The sequence below is a fragment of the Electrophorus electricus genome, chromosome 10 (assembly GCF_041902795.1).
Source record: "Electrophorus electricus isolate QZ-2024a chromosome 10, ASM4190279v1, whole genome shotgun sequence".
Lineage (NCBI taxonomy): Eukaryota > Metazoa > Chordata > Actinopteri > Gymnotiformes > Gymnotidae > Electrophorus > Electrophorus electricus.
Window position 1 is genome coordinate 2,602,501 of NC_137506.1, and position 18,430 is coordinate 2,620,930.

The 18,430-nt window shown below is 41.9% G+C and overlaps 1 protein-coding gene across 1 annotated transcript in view; it reads right to left on the reverse strand.

Annotated features, from left to right (window-relative positions):
• The window catches only part of kif20ba (kinesin family member 20Ba), a 31,963-nt gene extending 17,162 nt beyond the window's left edge, over positions 1-14,801 (reverse strand). Inside the window, exons 1-25 of the mRNA XM_081722247.1 lie at positions 14,661-14,801; positions 14,362-14,473; positions 14,170-14,259; positions 13,863-13,982; positions 13,491-13,629; positions 12,958-13,142; positions 12,658-12,709; positions 12,365-12,568; positions 12,018-12,129; positions 11,772-11,843; positions 11,473-11,619; positions 11,227-11,383; positions 10,586-10,855; positions 9,772-9,911; positions 9,558-9,678; positions 9,220-9,427; positions 8,877-8,926; positions 8,485-8,604; positions 4,221-4,359; positions 2,324-3,326; positions 2,063-2,180; positions 1,593-1,715; positions 1,418-1,475; positions 1,190-1,315; positions 246-373 (exon numbers count right to left, since the gene is read on the reverse strand). Coding sequence (XP_081578373.1) covers positions 246-373; positions 1,190-1,315; positions 1,418-1,475; positions 1,593-1,715; positions 2,063-2,180; positions 2,324-3,326; positions 4,221-4,359; positions 8,485-8,604; positions 8,877-8,926; positions 9,220-9,427; positions 9,558-9,678; positions 9,772-9,911; positions 10,586-10,855; positions 11,227-11,383; positions 11,473-11,619; positions 11,772-11,843; positions 12,018-12,129; positions 12,365-12,568; positions 12,658-12,709; positions 12,958-13,142; positions 13,491-13,629; positions 13,863-13,982; positions 14,170-14,259; positions 14,362-14,469 — 3,990 coding nt within the window. The 5' untranslated portion in view covers positions 14,470-14,473; positions 14,661-14,801. The remainder of the gene's footprint in view (positions 1-245; positions 374-1,189; positions 1,316-1,417; positions 1,476-1,592; positions 1,716-2,062; positions 2,181-2,323; positions 3,327-4,220; positions 4,360-8,484; positions 8,605-8,876; positions 8,927-9,219; positions 9,428-9,557; positions 9,679-9,771; positions 9,912-10,585; positions 10,856-11,226; positions 11,384-11,472; positions 11,620-11,771; positions 11,844-12,017; positions 12,130-12,364; positions 12,569-12,657; positions 12,710-12,957; positions 13,143-13,490; positions 13,630-13,862; positions 13,983-14,169; positions 14,260-14,361; positions 14,474-14,660) is intronic.
• Between the last annotated feature and the right edge of the window lie 3,629 nt (positions 14,802-18,430).

Genomic DNA, 18,430 nt, shown 5'->3' on the forward strand with positions numbered 1-18,430 from the left:
TACACACGCCACACACACACACACACACACACACACTCACAGGTATAAATACATGGATACACAAACAGGAGTGCATACACACAAAGTCGAATGCACAGGTATGCACACACCCACGCAGTTGTGCGAACAGGTACACACGGACAAGCAGACACACACGTGCCCGTGCTCACAGACAGGGATAAACAAAGTTTGAAAAATGGCACAGAAAGCTCGGAAATAACGGAAAGCACTTTGTTGTGATGCACCTTTAAGCACAGCTGTGACTGGGCAGCCCCTGCGAGATCACCATCGACATGACCATCTGGGTCACAGTGAGGTAAGGACTTCCTACTGGTCCTGTGTGTCTCAGCCCTCTTTTTCAGGTTCTCCAGCTCTAAAAACACACACACACACACACACACACACACCTTCTTTTCATACACCAATATTAGTATTTGTAAATAAGTCTCCAGACACGTTAGTCCAAATGACTCTTTCCCCATGAGAATTGTTATTTCGTTGTGTTTTCCATGGTCCAGTACCCAGACTTTGCATTTCTCTGACAGAACTGCAGTCGTCGAAGACTCCATGCAACATTTGTCTAACAGTGCAGGGCGTAGAGACAGTGATCAGCTGGGCTGTATGAACTAAACTAAAGATGAAGATTGAAAGTGTGCATGTGGAGAGACGCGGTTATACACCAGTGGGAGTTTGTGACCCCACATTAGCTACATGAAAAAGCAAATAAGTGCTATTTAAAATTAACTTATTAATAGTGTCATATATATGAGTGTATATTTGTGTGTTGTCTTGGGTCAACTGTTGTATCTGAGTCTCTTTGCCGTGTTGTGCGTGTGTTTGTGTGCACGCACGTGTGTTACTGAACGATCTCCTAGATCATCACAGTCTGTCGCGTGTGCATTTTAACCTTAAACATAACCTAAAATCATACACAGTAAGATTTTATATTTTCTCATGAACTGTTGTGTTTTTGCACTACATGTCTAGTAATTGCGCTCATATTGCCCTGCATTGTATTGTATCCCTTGAATTTGGGAGAATACTGACACTTAAACACTGACTTCAGTTTAAGAGTATTTTTGGACTAATTTGCACTGGCTATACTTTTCTGAGTACACAACCAAGACCTTTCTAACATCACTCCAGATAAGGTCATCTGCTAAATGATAAAAATGTAGCTTAAATTTACCCATGGTGAGCACATGAATCTGGGTCTCTCTGTTGTCCAGCTCCAGATCCATCTGAGTCTGAGTGTCTTCCTGTTCCGTCAGAGCCAAGCGCATGTCCTCTATCACACGATCACGTGCCTGCAGATCTGCAACACGCAGCCAAGGCAACACAGCAACTATCGCATGAGAAAACACACATGCACAATCACTTGATTGTCTGGACAAACACACAGAGCTTTCTACTGCACCTTTAAGAGCTTTCTCATAGAGCTGGACATGCTCGTCTGTCTTGGAATCAGAACGGTGCTGCAGGGAATTAACACAAAGACCCAAAACACACATAAAGAGTGCCGACACTTTTTGCCTGTTGTAAATGTGTATGATTATTTGGACAGAAAAGTAAGCCTCAGGGTCAACACTGACAGTTCTAAGCTGCTGGATGGTGCGATCACGGCTGGAGAGTTCGTTCTGCAGTTGACTCTTGGCCTTCTCCAGATCACCCAATTTCTGCTTCAGAAATCTTTCTGCCTCACGCATGGAGGAGATCTGAACAGAAGCATTGAGAGACGAGTGTGAGTGAAGGGAAGGGACGATAGACAGGACGGGGACCCAGGCATGCAGAGACCGGCATGATGCCTGTATACATGTAAACATGATCAAAAACAACTACAGGCCACGAGACCCCGCCTGTCTGAGGGTCAGATAGTGTGTGTTTACACCCAAAATATCTGAGCCTTAACAAAAATAAAGTAAAAGGCCCAAATTACAAACCAACAGACAAACAAACTGACAGGTAGCAACAGCAAGAGCATTCACACTCGGTTTTCTGAACTCTGACTATGGGAGCTGGCTTTTAAGTGCAACACCAGCTGCGTTTAAGTGGTCTAACCCACCTCCTTTTGCACCTGTTGGATCTGTTTCTTAGAGTCCGATAGCTTCTCTCTCAGATCGGCCATGTCGTCCTCTCTCCTGTTGAAGTCCACAGTGAGCCTCTTCACCTCTTCTTTCAGCCTTAGGACAGAAAGGGACAATAAGAGAGAAAAGCCGGAAAGAAAACATTGCAATAGGTTCATAGGAAACTCTACATTTATGATCCTTAAGTTTCAGAATTATTTCTATGAAAGGATCTCATCTATACTCAAGAACACACGCACTTGTTGATCTCATCCTGCCTCTTTTGGAGTTCTCCATCTTTCTGGGCAATGGCCTCCTCAGCTACAGAGAGCAACTCTCTCCTCCTCTCTACCTCCTTCCTGCGCACCTCCTGCATGGTCTGCGTCTCCTCCTCTCGCAGGCACTCCTGCGTTTCCTGCAGGCTCTTTTGCAATGCGTGGAGCTTTAGCTCCTTTTCTGCGACAGCTGCCTCCTTCTGGGCCAGATCAGCCATCCTACTGGCCAGTTCCTTCAGAGGGTGTTCTTGACCCTTCAGCTCTGCCTCTCTCTGCTTCAGCGCCTCCGTTTTAGCTAGAAGTGCCGCATCTTTCTCTGCTGCCTCCGTCACTTCCATCCCGATGTTTTTCTCTTGCTCCACTTGGCCACGGCTGATCTTCTCCTCCAATTCGGTGATGAACCTTTTCAGAGTGGCAACCTCAGCCTGGAGGTCAGAGTTTTCTCTCTGGAGACCACCGTTTATCGCTTGGTGCTTTGTCTCTATAGCTCTGGCTTCATGCTGCAGTTGGGCAACTTCCTGCTGTAGATTCCCAATTAGTGTATTTTTCTCCTTGATGTCACAATCTTGCTCAGCCAATTGACATCTGACGGCATTTAGCTCCTCCTCCAAACGTGTCTTCAATTTGCTGCGGTCTGATTCTGCAGCGCTGAGTTTGGTCTCCGTGGCATTCAGTTTTGCTACCATGGCAACAAAGTTCTGCTGCTGTTCCTCTGTGCTCCTCTGGAGGACAGTATGCTCAGCAGCTAGACACTCTTTCTCACGTAGAATGTCACCATGAGATCGCTTTTCTTCTTCAAGTTGGGATCTCAGCTCCTGGATGCAAAACTCTAGAGTCTGACATTGCCGCGCCAGATCCGAGATCTGTTTGTCTTTCTGACGGGGTTCAGCCTGGTAACACCCAAACTGACCTCTGACCTCCAAGACTGGTGACTCATCAAATTCATCATCCACAAGGTCTTCAGGGATACTAGAGTCCTTCAGGGACCCTACAGATGGAGAGCGATGAGTTCCAGTTAGTTATGTTCAGCATCGCCATACCCACACATATTCAAGCATATTAAAAAGCACTCGTGCCAATTAAAAGTTAAATTAAAACGCTCTCGTATTTTTAATTATATATATATGCGCATGATTAAAGTTTAATTTAAAATGCCATTACGTGTAGATGCCTCATGTTCTACACTACAGATATTCTGCAGTGGTATATAGAAACGGGTCAAATATCTAGCACACCAAATTATCATTAGTTACATGCAACCCATTTGAGGACACCACCATATATTTTTGAAAAGATCAGTATTTATTTTATCATGCAAGTCTGTCTGTGACGCATGAAACATGACCCGAGTGCAGAAACGTGTTGCGATATTTTATGAACTTATTGATGAAAATGCTGAAGATGCCCCAGCCAAGAGAGGCAACCTGAAAAGGATTTATGTCTATAGTCATTCTGAAATGAGAAATTCACTATAGCACAAGCACACCTTCACTGCAAGTGGATGCAAATTGAAATTTAGAATGAAAACATGAGGCGTGAGAGCATGAACATACTTGAGTTGCTCAGGCTCAACAGAAGAGTAGAAGCAGACACCCCTACACCCCTTTGAATGACACTGCTTTGGTACATGTGAAATGTTCCCCATGAACATAATAAATATTTCTTTATTCACATTAAAAAGACAACTTAAAATATTTGCACACTTTAAATTTTTTGTGACCACAGTATGAGAGTGTCGTGGAGATGAGCTATTTCTTTACTGAAGAGAGCCTTTTTCTGCTTTGGAGGTAACGCCGACCTCGGAGCCGATTCTCTTTCCCCGCCCCTCTGGTAGAGACAGAAGCTGGTAGGCCGCGTTCAGCAGCACGGACGGAGCCAGTACCTTTCTTTAGAGGGGGCTGTCCGGAAGGCTCCTCCACCCCCTCCCATGCCTGTGGCCGTTTCCTGCTCTCCATCTGCATTTTGCGCTCTGAACATGTGCAGTTATGTTTAAACTGCAGAAGGTCCTTGATCAGAGCACTCTGCAAATTAGCAGTGAGGACAGTTTACACAGTAAAGCAGTCTAACCACATACACACAAACATCATATATATATATAAAAAATTTAAAAAAAGCCACACACAGATTCCAGATGAGTAACTGTAGTGTACTGTAGCAAAAGTACACAGAGGTTGCAAAGAAACAGGAAACCCAGACAGAGATCCTTCATCAACTGGATGTGCTTCTGAATTAGTAGCAGGAGAAGCCAGTTTATATATGAAAATGTAGATCTTTAGACCCCCATGGCATGAATGTTTGATTTAAAGTTTCAAGAGTTTACCAATTTCATTGCTGCCATTGCAACAACTGGCAATGCAAACATTAATGCAGTCTCCACTTATTTTAGTGCCCGTGTTAATAAATTTACATGCAACACCTCTAGAGTGGTTGCAGACTACAGTACCACAGCCATTATTTGAATGGTCGTTTATCTCACTCTTGACGAGCATGTCTGAGATTTTTGTCTTGTCTGTAGGAGATTAGTGGATGATGCTTAAAAAGGGATGTAGTCTCTGTATTCTGAAGTGGTGAAGTAGAATATCAGCTACCGTTTTATTTTTAGAATAAGTCAAGTCAGCAACAAAGATTCTTGTAGTCTTAAGCGCAGGATGTTTACAGGTCAGCCCGTCTTTTTTCTGAAAAGGTAAATCTAGGACTTCCACAGGAAACCCACAGCTCTGAAAATAAACACACGTTTCCATAGTTTTCTGGAGGAAATCTTCATTCTCAGTGCAAATGCACTTAAATCTCAGTAGCTGCGAGTAAGAATCCTTAGGTTTGTAACAGATGGTGGAGTTTAGGTTTATAATAGATGGTGGTATTTCACAGCTGTGTGGAACTTGGGGACAGAAGAAAAAAAAAAAAAACAACTCTTCAAAATGTGCATGTAACAGCACTAAAAATGTCACCAAATGCATCTCGGAAGCACCAAGGGTACAGGTCCACTATACTGTTCTAAAAACGTTTCGCCACTAATCCAAACAGGGTTGCATAAGATGGTCCCAATTTAGTGCACACAGTAATTCCTTCTCTGTGAATAGTACTGGGAGTCAAAAGGTGATGCACTTCGGGGTCAATACAAGCTCTGACAGTCGAATGTCTGTGGGAAGTGAGTGTCTCAGGTGTCAACAAGAAAATGTTTTAAAGTTCTCATGCCATCTTCATTAGGGATGACAGTGTACAAGCATTTAATGTCCATTGAAAAGTGTAGGAAGTTGACAGGTTTGCTCTTTCAGGCATTCTGATTTATTGAAAAAAAAAAAAAAAAAGAGAGTCTTCAACGTATGCAGGTGTGGAACGAGGAAATGTTTGAAAAGTGTCAAGAAACTGATCATTTCTGTTGGGCAAGAACAAAAACAAACAATGGGACATCCAGGATTGTTTTCCTTAGGAATTTTAGAAGACAGAAGCGGCTAGAGTGAGGATTATCTACAAAAAGAAGATTTCATGCATTATCAGGGAGGCATCCTGCTGAGATGGCAGTAATAGTGGACTGAACAGAGGACTGTAACTGTGGAGTCAGAACTGTTCTGACTTGGACTCGGACATTTGTAAAGCTGCTTTGTGAGAACAACTGCTATAAAAAGTGCTGTATAAATAAATTTGATCTAACAAAAAAAAACAAAGTTGCATGATTGCCTCCATCTTTTCTCCAAAAAGCAGTTCCACCCTTATCAGATGGATTAACAACAAGATCAAGCCTTTTGTTTATATTGGGGTTTTTTTAAGGTTTGTTGAAATTGTTACTCATTTCATTTTCACAGATTTAAAAGAAAAAAAAGGGTTCCCTGTAGAAAATTTCCAACCCGTGTCCAACCACTCTTCCAACCGTTGTTCCTTTCCATTACATCCAACTCTGACTTCTTTTTCTCCTCCGACAAAATTCTTCAACTCCTGACTTTCAGCAAACTGACTACATGTCCGCTGGATCACATTCCTTCAAGTCTGTTCCAGACGATCTCAGAAGACCTGCTTCCTTTCCTCTCGGCCATCAATAAGCTCCTCAACCTCTGTAACGTCTACCAACTGCATTCAAAACCTGCAACAACCAGTTACAGACCAGCATCACTTCTCATTTCCTCTGCAAAGCCCTCAAAATTCTCTCTTTTCCAGGACCGGCTGCACGATCCCCATCAGTCAGGCTGCAAACCAGCACATGCAACAGAGAAATCTTGCTGATAAAGCTGCCGAACTGTAATTTGTCTTGATTCTTCTGGACCTTTTGGCAGCCTTTGACACAGTAAGCCACAACATTCTCTTCTCTGTTCTCTCCAGCCTTGGTGTGACTGGCTCTGCATGGAAATGGTTTCATTCCCATCTGGAGGGACCGTCCCATCAAGCAACATGGAGAGGATGCACATGCAATTCATGCAGACTCTTCACCGGTGTCCTCCAAGGCTCAGTATTGGGCCCCCTTCTCTTCTCTTTGTATATTCATTCTCTTGGTGATGTAATATCTTCTCATGGCTTCTCCTACCACTGCTATGCTGATAACACCCAATTATTTCCTTCCCACCCTCCGACACGCAGGTCTCCAGACGCATCCCAGCATGCTTGACTGACATTGCGTCATGGATGACAACCCACCACGTGAAGCTCAATCCCAGTTAAACAGAACTTCTGTACATCCCAGGAACACCTAGGCCTTACCATGACCCCAGTTTCCTTCGAAAACTCCCTGATATCACCATCTGAAGCTGCCCGTAGCCAGTTCTCAAATAGTGTTTCAAATCTTTCAAATAGTGTTTCAGTCTTGCAGATATCTCCTTTGTAACATATGAAGCATTCGGCCCTTTCTCTCACTGGAAGCCGCCCAAGTACTTGTGCAGTCTCTTGTGATCTCAAAGCTCGACTACTGCATCTTGCTGGTCTTCCTCCAATAGCCATCACACCTCTACAACTTGTCGAGGTGCTGCATTGTGGACTGGTCTTCCATCTCCCGAAGTTCACATACGTCACTCCACTGCTGCACTCCCTTCATTGGATATCAGTAGCTGCGGGCATCAGATTTAAAACCCTGATGCTTGCCTACAAAGCCAAAAATGAACCAGCCCCTTCATACGTGATGTCAATGTTCAAAGCCAGAACCGTATCTTGAGTACTTCAGACCTCAAGCATGGCTCGGCTTGAAATACCACGCTTCAAGTCTCATGGAAGACAAGTATCGAGACTATTCTCTGTCTTGGCTCCTAGATGGTGGAACGAACTTCTGCTTGCTGTCTTGACAGCAGACTCCCATGCAGTCTTCAAACTCAGACTGAGGACTCATCTATTTGTGGAATATTTAAATGACCCTGCTCCCATGTTGAAAAAAACTCTAGTACGGTTTCTTGCACAGATTGTTGTCCGAGATAGAGCTTATGCATTTTGCAATTCTAGGCATGAGCATTGATACCTATATTTCTACAGTATTCTAGTTCATTGGTATCTTAGTCTCTTACCATACTGGCTAAGATATATTCTGAGTAAATGACAACGCATTTTTGTAAGTCGCTCTGGACAAGAGCGTCTGACAAACGCGCAAATGTCCAGGAAGATTCCTTCATGTATAGAAAAGTCAAGCTCTCTACTAGCATCATGATGTGTGTATCAGTGATCTTGGCCATTTTTATTACAATTACCATGTAGTCTTAAATGCGAGAAACATCATCTTTAGTGACAGTAATGGATTTAAATTCATTAGAAGTAGGCCTTGCGGGTAATTTTTCATGTTTCTCTACTTCACTACAATTTTCACAACTTCATCTTTTACTACAGTACACAGCAGTTACTGCCTGGAATGTTTTGTATAAAACTAAAATCCATGAGCCACAAAGTAGCACAAATCCAATTACAAATGAAGAAACACGGACCCTGGACATGCAGAACAGAAGGACTAAAGTTATTTTTTGGTGAACCGCACTGAGATGTCAGTCATGCTTTTATTGCTGAAACATCAGTTTAGGCCATAAAATGCTGTCTAGTCAGTAGGGCTGAATTAGTGCAGCAGGTTCTCAAGGCCAAGCCAAAAGCAACTGGAGCCAGTAAAAAAAATAAATAAATAAATAAAAATTCTCTGCATGTGCGATTTATCTGATTTATGTTGGCCAGGTGAAGTCTGCACTTACGTTTCTGTCTGCGTCCTCTTCAGCCCGGTCTAGTGACGCTTGGACCTTAGCGATGATGTCATCCTTCTCCACACACATGGCCATCAGCTCATTCACCCTCTGCTCACGCCACTCCAGGGTCTGCACACGCACAAACACACGGCATTGTACCAATGTAACCCTAAGCCACTACTGCATTAAGAGCTAGCCAGGAACGTACCTGACCAGTAAAATTCTACCTACCGTAACTGCTTCAATTACAAACCAAAACTGAAACCATAACCATGTCAGATTTTGGCAGATACGTCAATGTTATTAATTATTGGTTTGTTTGTGAAGGATCATCAGAAGTACAAAAACACACATCTTGCATTTAGAAAAGTTTCTAGGAGTTAAAGTAAAAGCACCTTTACCTTTTTAATCTCCTCCAGCTCACTTGCTAAGATTCTCTGAGTGTGTAATTCTGGCAGAGGATTAAAAGAGCATTGCAACCAATTTATATTCAAGTTGATTTTTCCAGTGCATCGAGATTCCACTCATGTCAAATTAATATTCAACTACAGCACAGTGAGTGTGAGAAACACTAAGCACAGCTTCATTACTATAATGGTTCTTACATCAACAAATAGCTTTTAAACAGTAACGCATGCAAAGAAATAAATAATAAAGCTGGTAATAAATTGACCAGAACTGTGGAGCATAACACAGTAATGCCAATTTTGAAGACGATTACTATTGAAGGCCATGTTCTCTCACCTTCAGTTTTAAGGGACAGCTGTGTCCGAGCGTCACTGAGCTGCTCTGCAAGTTCTGCGACCTCCTTCTCCAGGTCACGCAGGGTCACAGGTGGTCGGGGGTCCGAGGTCACCAGACAGGTCTGAGCCTCCTCAGCATCCTGTCTGATCCTTGCCAGGTCAGAGCACATGGAGTCCAACATGCCGTCCAGAGACGGCGGCTCAGCGGCCTGCAGGATTCAGACAAGCACACAAACCCTCAGCAGACCAATACCATGACGCAGTACTGGGAGGTGGGGGAGGGGAGGCGGTGCTCGACCGGGTCAGTTACTTCCACCTTGCAGTTCTCTATGGCATCACCTGTTTGTCTTTTTGTCCGCAGTCAATATTGCTCGAGGTTTTTCCCACCAAATTTTTAAAGATCTCCAACCGTCGCTCACACCGGTCCTCGACGAGCTCCCGCTCTTTCAAAATGCGCTCACTATAGAGATGGGCATCAAATCAAACATAACTGACCACACTGCTCTTTGGCAATCTCCATTGAACTAGGGTCAGAGTTAATCTGAACTCTTACTTGTAATCTGTCTGCATTCGGGAGAAGAGCTCAGAGAATTCTTTGGAGACTTCCTCACGGACTCGGCACTCCAGGGAATAGTTTTCCTCTTTTGCGGTCTTCAACTGTTCTTGTAACTCCTCCATCAGCATCAGCTGACTCTGGCAGAACACACAATCGCCAAAGCGTTGATATGCACATCAAGAAATGTAAAGATTTAAATAATAAAAATATAGCCACTGGTGGCGTTTAAGGGGTCCAAGCAACACACTACTGTGTGTTAGTTGTCACACCCAGTAGTGGTTATGTGTGGGTAATACACTGCTGCTGACGTGGTGATGCTGCTCCCACAGTTACTGACACACCTCTGCCCTCAGTCATTAAAGGGTTTTAAATAAACTATAGCATTGTGCATCTAAAGTGAGTCTTTGATGACAGCCTAAAACAAACAAACAAGGTTGCACCATGTTAGTAGTGCCTCCCTTTCAGCTACCGTTAATGTATGTTAGCTGTGATGGCAGTGAGTGAAAGGGTATGTGCAAACAAGTTATTTTAACTTCATTGCACAAGTCTCCATTTATTACAATTTTAAGGCGATTGGATAAAAACACCAAGGATTAGCTTGAAAAACGCTGTTTTTAAATAATGGTCAATAGAGCAAAAATTGTGAGGTTTAGAAAAATCACTTCAAGAGGCAAAAAGTTGCCCATCTCACAGAGCTGCATTATTTGAGGCTAATATGTTGATATGCTTGAAAACGAATGACATACAGCAGTTGAAATGTTTGAAAATATCGATATCACTTCCCCGCCGGCCAATTAACGCTACAGCTCACCTCATACACCTCTTTGTCCAGCAGCACTGTCTCCTTCCCAGCATCATCCACGTCCTGCAGGGTTTCCTCCAAGAAGCTCTGCTCTTCGTCATCCTCATCCTCTACCTCAGAATCCACATCCTCCTCAACATGCTCCTGGCCATGTTCCCAGCGCAGCAGAGAGGTTCGCCTTGCTCCCCGCTGAGATGCCTTGTTGATGATGAAGGACACCTCCCTTGCACTCCTCTTCACCACAAGTGGGAGGACGGTAGCAGTGGTGAGGAGTACCACCTGGGGAGGGAGGAGAAATCAGTAGTAGAGAACTTGAAGCAAGAGAAAATTCTGATGGGTTATGAAATTATGTCCATATAAAACAAACTGCATGCATTTAACTAATAAGTCATGTCTTAATAAGTGTAAGGATTGGTCTGTCATTTATGTAAACTGATCAGAAAACAAATGACTGGCCCATCATGTCTCTCTGCTTCCTATAACTGCCAGTCAGCGACACATGTAAAACTACGCTAACTGCCATAGCGGTTAAGACTGGCTTTACAGGAAAAACATGTTCATTTCTCACTCATCTTTCCCCCTCACTCCTTTTTTCAGAAAGAACATTTCAGCCTGCAGACCAAACCCCTAACGCATGCCCTACAACCCACCTTTTGTGCCACAGCAGAGAACTTGAGCACGTTGAGCGTCTCATCATACATAGACGTACACTGGTTGACGTTGACGATCATGCAGGCTTTGCCCCGGCCGGTGAAGTAGCCCTGCAGGTAGTGGGTGAGCTTGCTCTCTCGAAATGGGATGTGGTGTCTGGAGTAGGCGAGAGGGGCAAAGTGGAAGTTACTGTCAGTGGACCCGCTGTGATGGAGGTGAAGGGACAGAAATCTCAAGATCCACACCTGGCATGTTGGCTGCTCCTGAGAGCATTAATGCATTTGCCCAGGGTGAGTAGAGACGTGTTGATGTTTCCTGCTTCTTTCAGGCGATCTCCTTTGTTCTGCGTTTTACCACATCGCTCAGACCCTGCCAGATCGCATAAAGACAACCTAAAAAACACACAAAATACATAAATAACTGTTTCCTTATACACGGCACATGCAATCAGTCATGAAGAACATTTATATCGTGTTTGTATTTACTGCATTGGCAGCAGTTTAAATGACACTGATATCAGTGGTGAGACACCAGGCAGACTCACTCGCTAACACACTGCACTCTGGGTGTGTCCACATCTTCAATTCGCAGTATACGAACAGAAAAGATACTGTGACTAAGAGACAGAAAAAAGAATATTACAATTCAACACGAGTTCTAGAAAAAAACGACATGACAGCAGATCTGTGAATTAGGCACATAGGCCTTGCAGAACCCATGTGGCAGCAAGCTGGAGGTAGGGACCACAGGGTTCAACGAAGCAAGTGGGAGGGGCACCCATCTGTTATACCTCCGACTAGAGAGCTGGTTGAGCTTGGTGGAGGAGATGCTCTGGTTCCTCTTTCCAAGTTTCATCACTTTGAATGCCTCATCTGCACTATGCACCTGCACCCAGCGCAGGTCTGAAACACACACACACACACACACACACACACACACACACACACACACACACACACACACACACACACACACACACACACACACACACACACACACACCTCACTATAAACACCCACTTAAGAACTAGCATGACACATTGTGCCATACAGCCTGTCGTGGTATTTGTATCATGTAAAGCGCCATATCATAAATCGATTTATAAGACTCTAGACAGAGTGAGGAAACCCTGTTTACCTTTAATGAAGGAGTTGCCTTTGATATCCTGACAGAGTCGGAGGTTGGTCCTGCGTGCTGCGTTACCGGGCAGCTGCTCGAGCAAGTCGTGGATGTACTCGTTATAAATCTCACAGAAGGACACCCACACCGAGAACTTAGTGTGAAGGTCTGTGCTCAAGCTGAGGCTCCTCTCACTCTCCGACCCGTCCAATTCATCCGGATCTGTATGTATACAAGCAGACCTTTAGCAGGGGAACCAACAAGAAAAACAAACAAACAAACAAAGCAGAACAAACTGTAGCTCTCCTTACCTTCAAGAGTCTTGGAACTCAATAGACTAGTCATACTTTTTTGGCCATCATTCTAAAAGAGAGTTAAAAAAAAAAAAGGAAAAGACTAATCTAAAATGAAAACTATACAGACTACAGGATAGGACTGAGTCAAGTTGTACCCGCTAGATCTCAGTCTACAAACACCTGTGCCATTTGCTACAGTGCCATCTCTCCCCAACTCATGAGAGCCTTACAAACAGCTACTGAACCATGTTTCGCATGACACAGGAGGGAAACCGCGGAAGTGTGCGTGACCGTTTTCCTACAACCTAAACGCACCTCCTTGAGGAGTCTGAAGAGGTTGCGTTTGCCGAGGGCCTCCTCCACCTGCTGCTCTCTGGTGAGCACGAGCACGTCCTGGCACCTCTGTGGCTTCACGCTCATGTGGGTGAACACACGCCCCCTGAGGCAGTTGAAGATCATGTTCAGGGAACGGGGCAAGATACCAACGTCATTTTCTGGCCCTGGAAGACCAGACAGAGAGAGTCCTTTCTTCTTACTCCCAGTTTTATATGTTGTATTTTTTTCCATCTTGGTTATTTATACCTTAATAATAGAAAACTATAAAGAAGTTAACCCACATTTGCTTTCATTCTAATAAAGACCAAAACGAAAGTATAAAAGCACAGAAAACAAGCTCATGCTGATATTTATAAACATTCCTAAGGTTTAACTCGTCTACATAGCTTTGTAAGGATTAAAACACATTCGATGTTTATGTACAATCCATTAAAAGTCTGCAGACATCCAGTACACAAACGCAAGTGTAACAAAAGGAGCCTTTAACCAGCAGTGCTGTAGGACGCACAAACCTAAAAAAGTGAAGGTCTTTCCCGAATTTGTTATTCCATATGTGAAGACCAATGAATTTCTTCCTTCTAGCACATTCCTAACAAGACCTTTCACTGTGCCATCAAAAATGTCTTTCTGGGAGGTGTCAGGTCCAAAAACCTAGACAAAGACAAATTACAGTCTTAAACAGAGCTTAATAAATGGATCCCTTGATCTAAGAATCTAAAGCCTAGGTGGACCAGTTAAAAATCTGCATCAGAGGGTTAACTGTTTCGTCGTTCATATGAATTTTTGCATTCTTCCTGGCAAGGTAAACATAAAAATGTGGCAAAGAATTCAAAATCAGAAAGAAACTGCTCCACATCTGAGATGAATACAGCAACGCTCCTAACCTGAGAAAACTGAAAGCGCTGTGCTGTTTGGGGGACGGACTTATCACTGAGCCTGGCCGAGACATACGCTCTCGGCACCTTGAGAAGCACAGTGTCAGGAGGATGTATGTTGACACAGTCCTTCAAAGAAGAGATTATTAATACAGATAAAAAATAAATCACACACACAGCAACCACCCACTATTTTATCTACTAACCCTAACCTTAACTCTAATCTACTGCAGAAATGGAAGAAAACAATTTAACTGACAATTACAGAAGAAATAACACTTGTTCTAAATAATTTATTCCACTTCAGGTAACTTACCTGTGATTCTCCATTCTCCATTTCAGCCGAGGTGAACGGTCGTATCCGGAGGTACACCTGCAAAAGCTCCTTCTCGAAGATGTCAGAGTCCTGCAAATGGGTTCAGACAGCCACATACATATAAAAAAGTGTGTGTGTGTGTGTATATATATATATATATATTATACCCATGCCAAGAACAGGTGTCAATACATGAGAGTCGGCAATTTCCGTCAAATCCGAGTGCAGGTCTCTTCTCAGGTCCTCGACAACGATGCTTTCAGCCTTCGCCACCTTATCGTTGAAGCACGACTCCATCATGGCGCTGAAATAAACGGCCACCAAACACACGAAATGAAGTTTGAAGTTAACTACAGCCAGAATCATGCAGTGCGTTTAGTTATCGTTACTTAATCTTACATTTTATATTATTTATTTCTCACGAGACTAGGCTCGCTAGCAGCAGCTAATCACCATTTAAACTAGACGTTAGGAAAACAATCCCAAGACACCTGATATTTGTTTCTTAAAAAGCTACTTGCACACCAGCCCTAGAGACCTGCCGCTGAATCTCCGTAAACTGGTGAATTCCCAGCGTAGCCAGCGAGGTTTTCCAGTGCCAAACTGGTGAATTCCCAACGTAGCTAGCGATGTTTTCCACTGCCAAACTGTCGCGGTCTTCTATTCAAACTGGACCAATCAGTGTAAAGTATATGTGGCAAAGGCTGATGGGAACACGTGTTTGTAGCATCAGATATGCGCGACATCTGCGCATAGGACATTGCGCCCGAGGTAAAATTATTTGGCACAATGCGTCGACGCAAGAAAGGACAACCTTTAGACGTAGAATAAAATCTTCTAATTAAATCAGCGCAATAATCAGAAATTTATTTATTGCAAAAATTATTTATTAATTAGTTAATATGTCCATTTATTTCCAGAGATTATGCAGAAAGGACTTGGGGGGGCACAGAGTGTGATACAGGGTGGGGTCACTGGCTGCCTTAGAGAGGTCTATTCATTTATTTATCCAATTAACCCATAGCAGTAAGTCAGAAATAAGTCAGTATTCTATATCATTATCGTTTAACATTTTTGGTTTTTTATGCTAGCCTACAGTGTATGGCTGTTAGAATAAAGCTTTATGTGACATGAAGTACATTTTGTTTCGAACAAAAATCGAATGTGTAAATCGTTTCTCTTTCATAAATGTGTGGCAAACATTTTGCCATGTGTTTCTTAACAACAAAACAAAAAACCAAACAAACAATGGATATATAAACATGCAAACCTTTCATTAAGTGATGGAACCAAGAGAGCTAACGGTTTGCGGATCTTCCTGTGTGTGAACACATACAGAATACACTTAGATAAGTAAAAAAAACAACAACAACTACAAACAGTGATGAAGGTTAAGGTAAGGGTTGCTGCTATGCTATGGCCCTCCGTATATATAATTTATCTTCTGCATGTTTATAACCAATGTGTTGTTTTTATAGTCTGCTTCAAATAGCTGGAACAGATGGCTGGACGGTGGATATGGAAGTCCTGAAGTGTAACAGAAAAACAACATTTTAAGTGTGCTCTTGGGTCTAAGTTTTTTTCCCCCTAATCTAGCTGTCCAGAAGAGTAACATAAAAATTGTATCGTGTTCTGGCGTCAACATTCTCCCTCAGTTTTTTTTCTCCCTACTCTAGCTGCCTTGAATGCTCTGGATTTTATGTTTATACTTGAAACCTGTCTTAAAACAGGAGAGAGCTGTCAACTCTCTGAATTATGTCCATTAGACTACAGAAAATGTATCAGTCCAGGATTAAATGAGCATGGCATTAACATTGTTTCTGTTCTTAAAAACTATTTTATTTGTTTCCCTGTGTCTCTTAGTGCATTTGCAAGTTTTGAGCTGCTGGCCTTTAAAGTTTCAAATGAAAAAAACTGAGCTTTGTTCTGTAATCTGCAGACTTCCTCAGTCTCATGGTTGTTTTTTATCAGAATTTTCACATTTGTTGTCATCTATTGTAGTTGATCTTGATGTGTTACAAATGGGAGATGATGTTGCAAATAAATGGCTTTACCTTAGAATTTTTAACTATTGTTGAAAACATTTAATTTTGTGTCTGGCCAGACTTAAAATCATGGATATACTTTGGATTTGGTCTTACTTCACTGCTTGGAAGACATGCGTTTGTGATCATAAAGGGATCAATCTAAAGTTGTAAACCCTAAACACATTATATGGCATCAGATTTTAATAATAATACTGCTGATACATTTTCAACTATTTTTAATGGTTTGTCTGCAAGGTTTTTGTAACTTGCAGATGTTACTCATTTAGCTAGTGGTTTAATAATTTATGCTCAACAATTCTAGATGATGTTGCTCTTCTTAAGATCTTCTAAGAGAAAATAACAAAAATAATCCTAGATTTCTTTTTAGAACAATTGCTCATCTTACTAGGAATAAAACTGACACCAATGCACACAACATCACACAGTAGTAATGAGTTCATGAATTAAGCACATTAGAGATAACATTAAGATTATAAACATGACACCCTGCAGCTACTTACAGATCAGAACAGCCAAACCAAAAACGACTCTAGAATCCTTTACACAAATCCAAAAGCCAGAATTTACATCTCTGATTTCGTGCTCAAGATCCTCCAATTGCTTACTAGATTCACTGACCACATATTTTCTTAAGGAAATCCTACCTGAAGTAATTGAGCCTTTACTGAATGTAATAAACTCCTCCTTGAAGCTTTTCTACATTCCTAAATCATTCAAATTAGCAGTAATCAGACCACATATAAAAAAAAAATCTAATCTTGACCCATGTCAGCTGTCAAACTACAGGCCAGTCTCAAATCTTCCATTTATTTCCAAGATCCCAGAAAAAAAACAACAAAAAAACAAAACAAAAAAAACTGTAGTTCAGCAGCTAATCTCATATCTGAATCAGAACCAGATAGATGAAGTCTTTCAGTCAGGGTTTATGCCTCTTCATAGTACAGAAACAGCACTAATTAAAGTAGCCAATGACCTATTGTTGACTTCTGACCAGGGTTATGTCTCTTTGCTTATATTGCTTGATTAGATTGCATCATTTGACACTATAGATCACATCATTTTACTAGTTAGACTCAAAAATGTTGTTGAGATTAGGGGAATAGCCTATTCCTGGTATAAATCTTATCTAGCTGGACCCTACCAGTTTGTTAACATAAATGCAGACTTTTGTGCATACAACAAGGTTAGCTATGGTGTCCCACAAGACTCTGTTCTAGGGCGTTTGCTTTGTTCTTTATATCTGCTGCCTCTAGGTGACATTATATGTAAACACTCTGCTAGTTTCCACTGCTATGTTGGTGACACTCAGCTATGTCTCAGCCACATCTTCTTTTAAGAAATGCCTTAAAACCCACTTTTATCCTTTAGCTTTTTTGAGTTGTGATCATTGGTAACTTGTTTAACTGTTTGTGTTTTATTTCATTTTATTATTTTTTGTTTTATTAACTTTTGCTTTTATTACTTTATTGTGAAGTAAGTAAACTTTATTTATATGGCACTTTTCTAAAGCAGAACTACAAACTGCTAAATAAAGTTTACTTACCTACTATTGTTCTTAGGTAAACTGAAGTCCAAAATAATCTTCAAGGTTCTAGGTTTCTTAATAGCAAATACATTTCTGTGGATGGCAAAATATGACAGAGTATTCTGATTTATTTTCTACTGGAAAGACAGGGAATATTCTGATGTCTTTATTCGTTGAAAGACTTTGAGTATTCTGATTTCTTTATTAGTAACTTTGATGCACCTAAGGCACCTCTTTGGGCACCCTAACACTTATGCTGACTAGTATTACGTGAGTAATAGCTCTAGAGCAGGGAATTGAAGATAGCGGGATAAGTGCGGGAGAAAGGGGAAATTATTTTTAAAATAAATTATTTTTCTAGCATAAATGATGTAGCCAGCGATAAGAAGCCCATCCAGCCTCTTCCACTATTTGGTATCTACAGGCCACCACGACCCTACTCATAATTTATTAAGGAATTTTCAGATTTCCTTTCTAATCTAGTCAATCTACTAGAAAGAGCCATTATTGTTTGTGATTTCAATATTCAGCTTGATAATGCCCAAGACCCTCTGAGACCGGCCTTTAGCTGTATATCAGAGTCAGTTGGTTTCATCCAATGTATAAGAGAACCCACAAACTGGTTGACATGCGCTTGACTTACTATTGACATACTTTGGACATGGAGAACATAGTCAGACTACCCCAG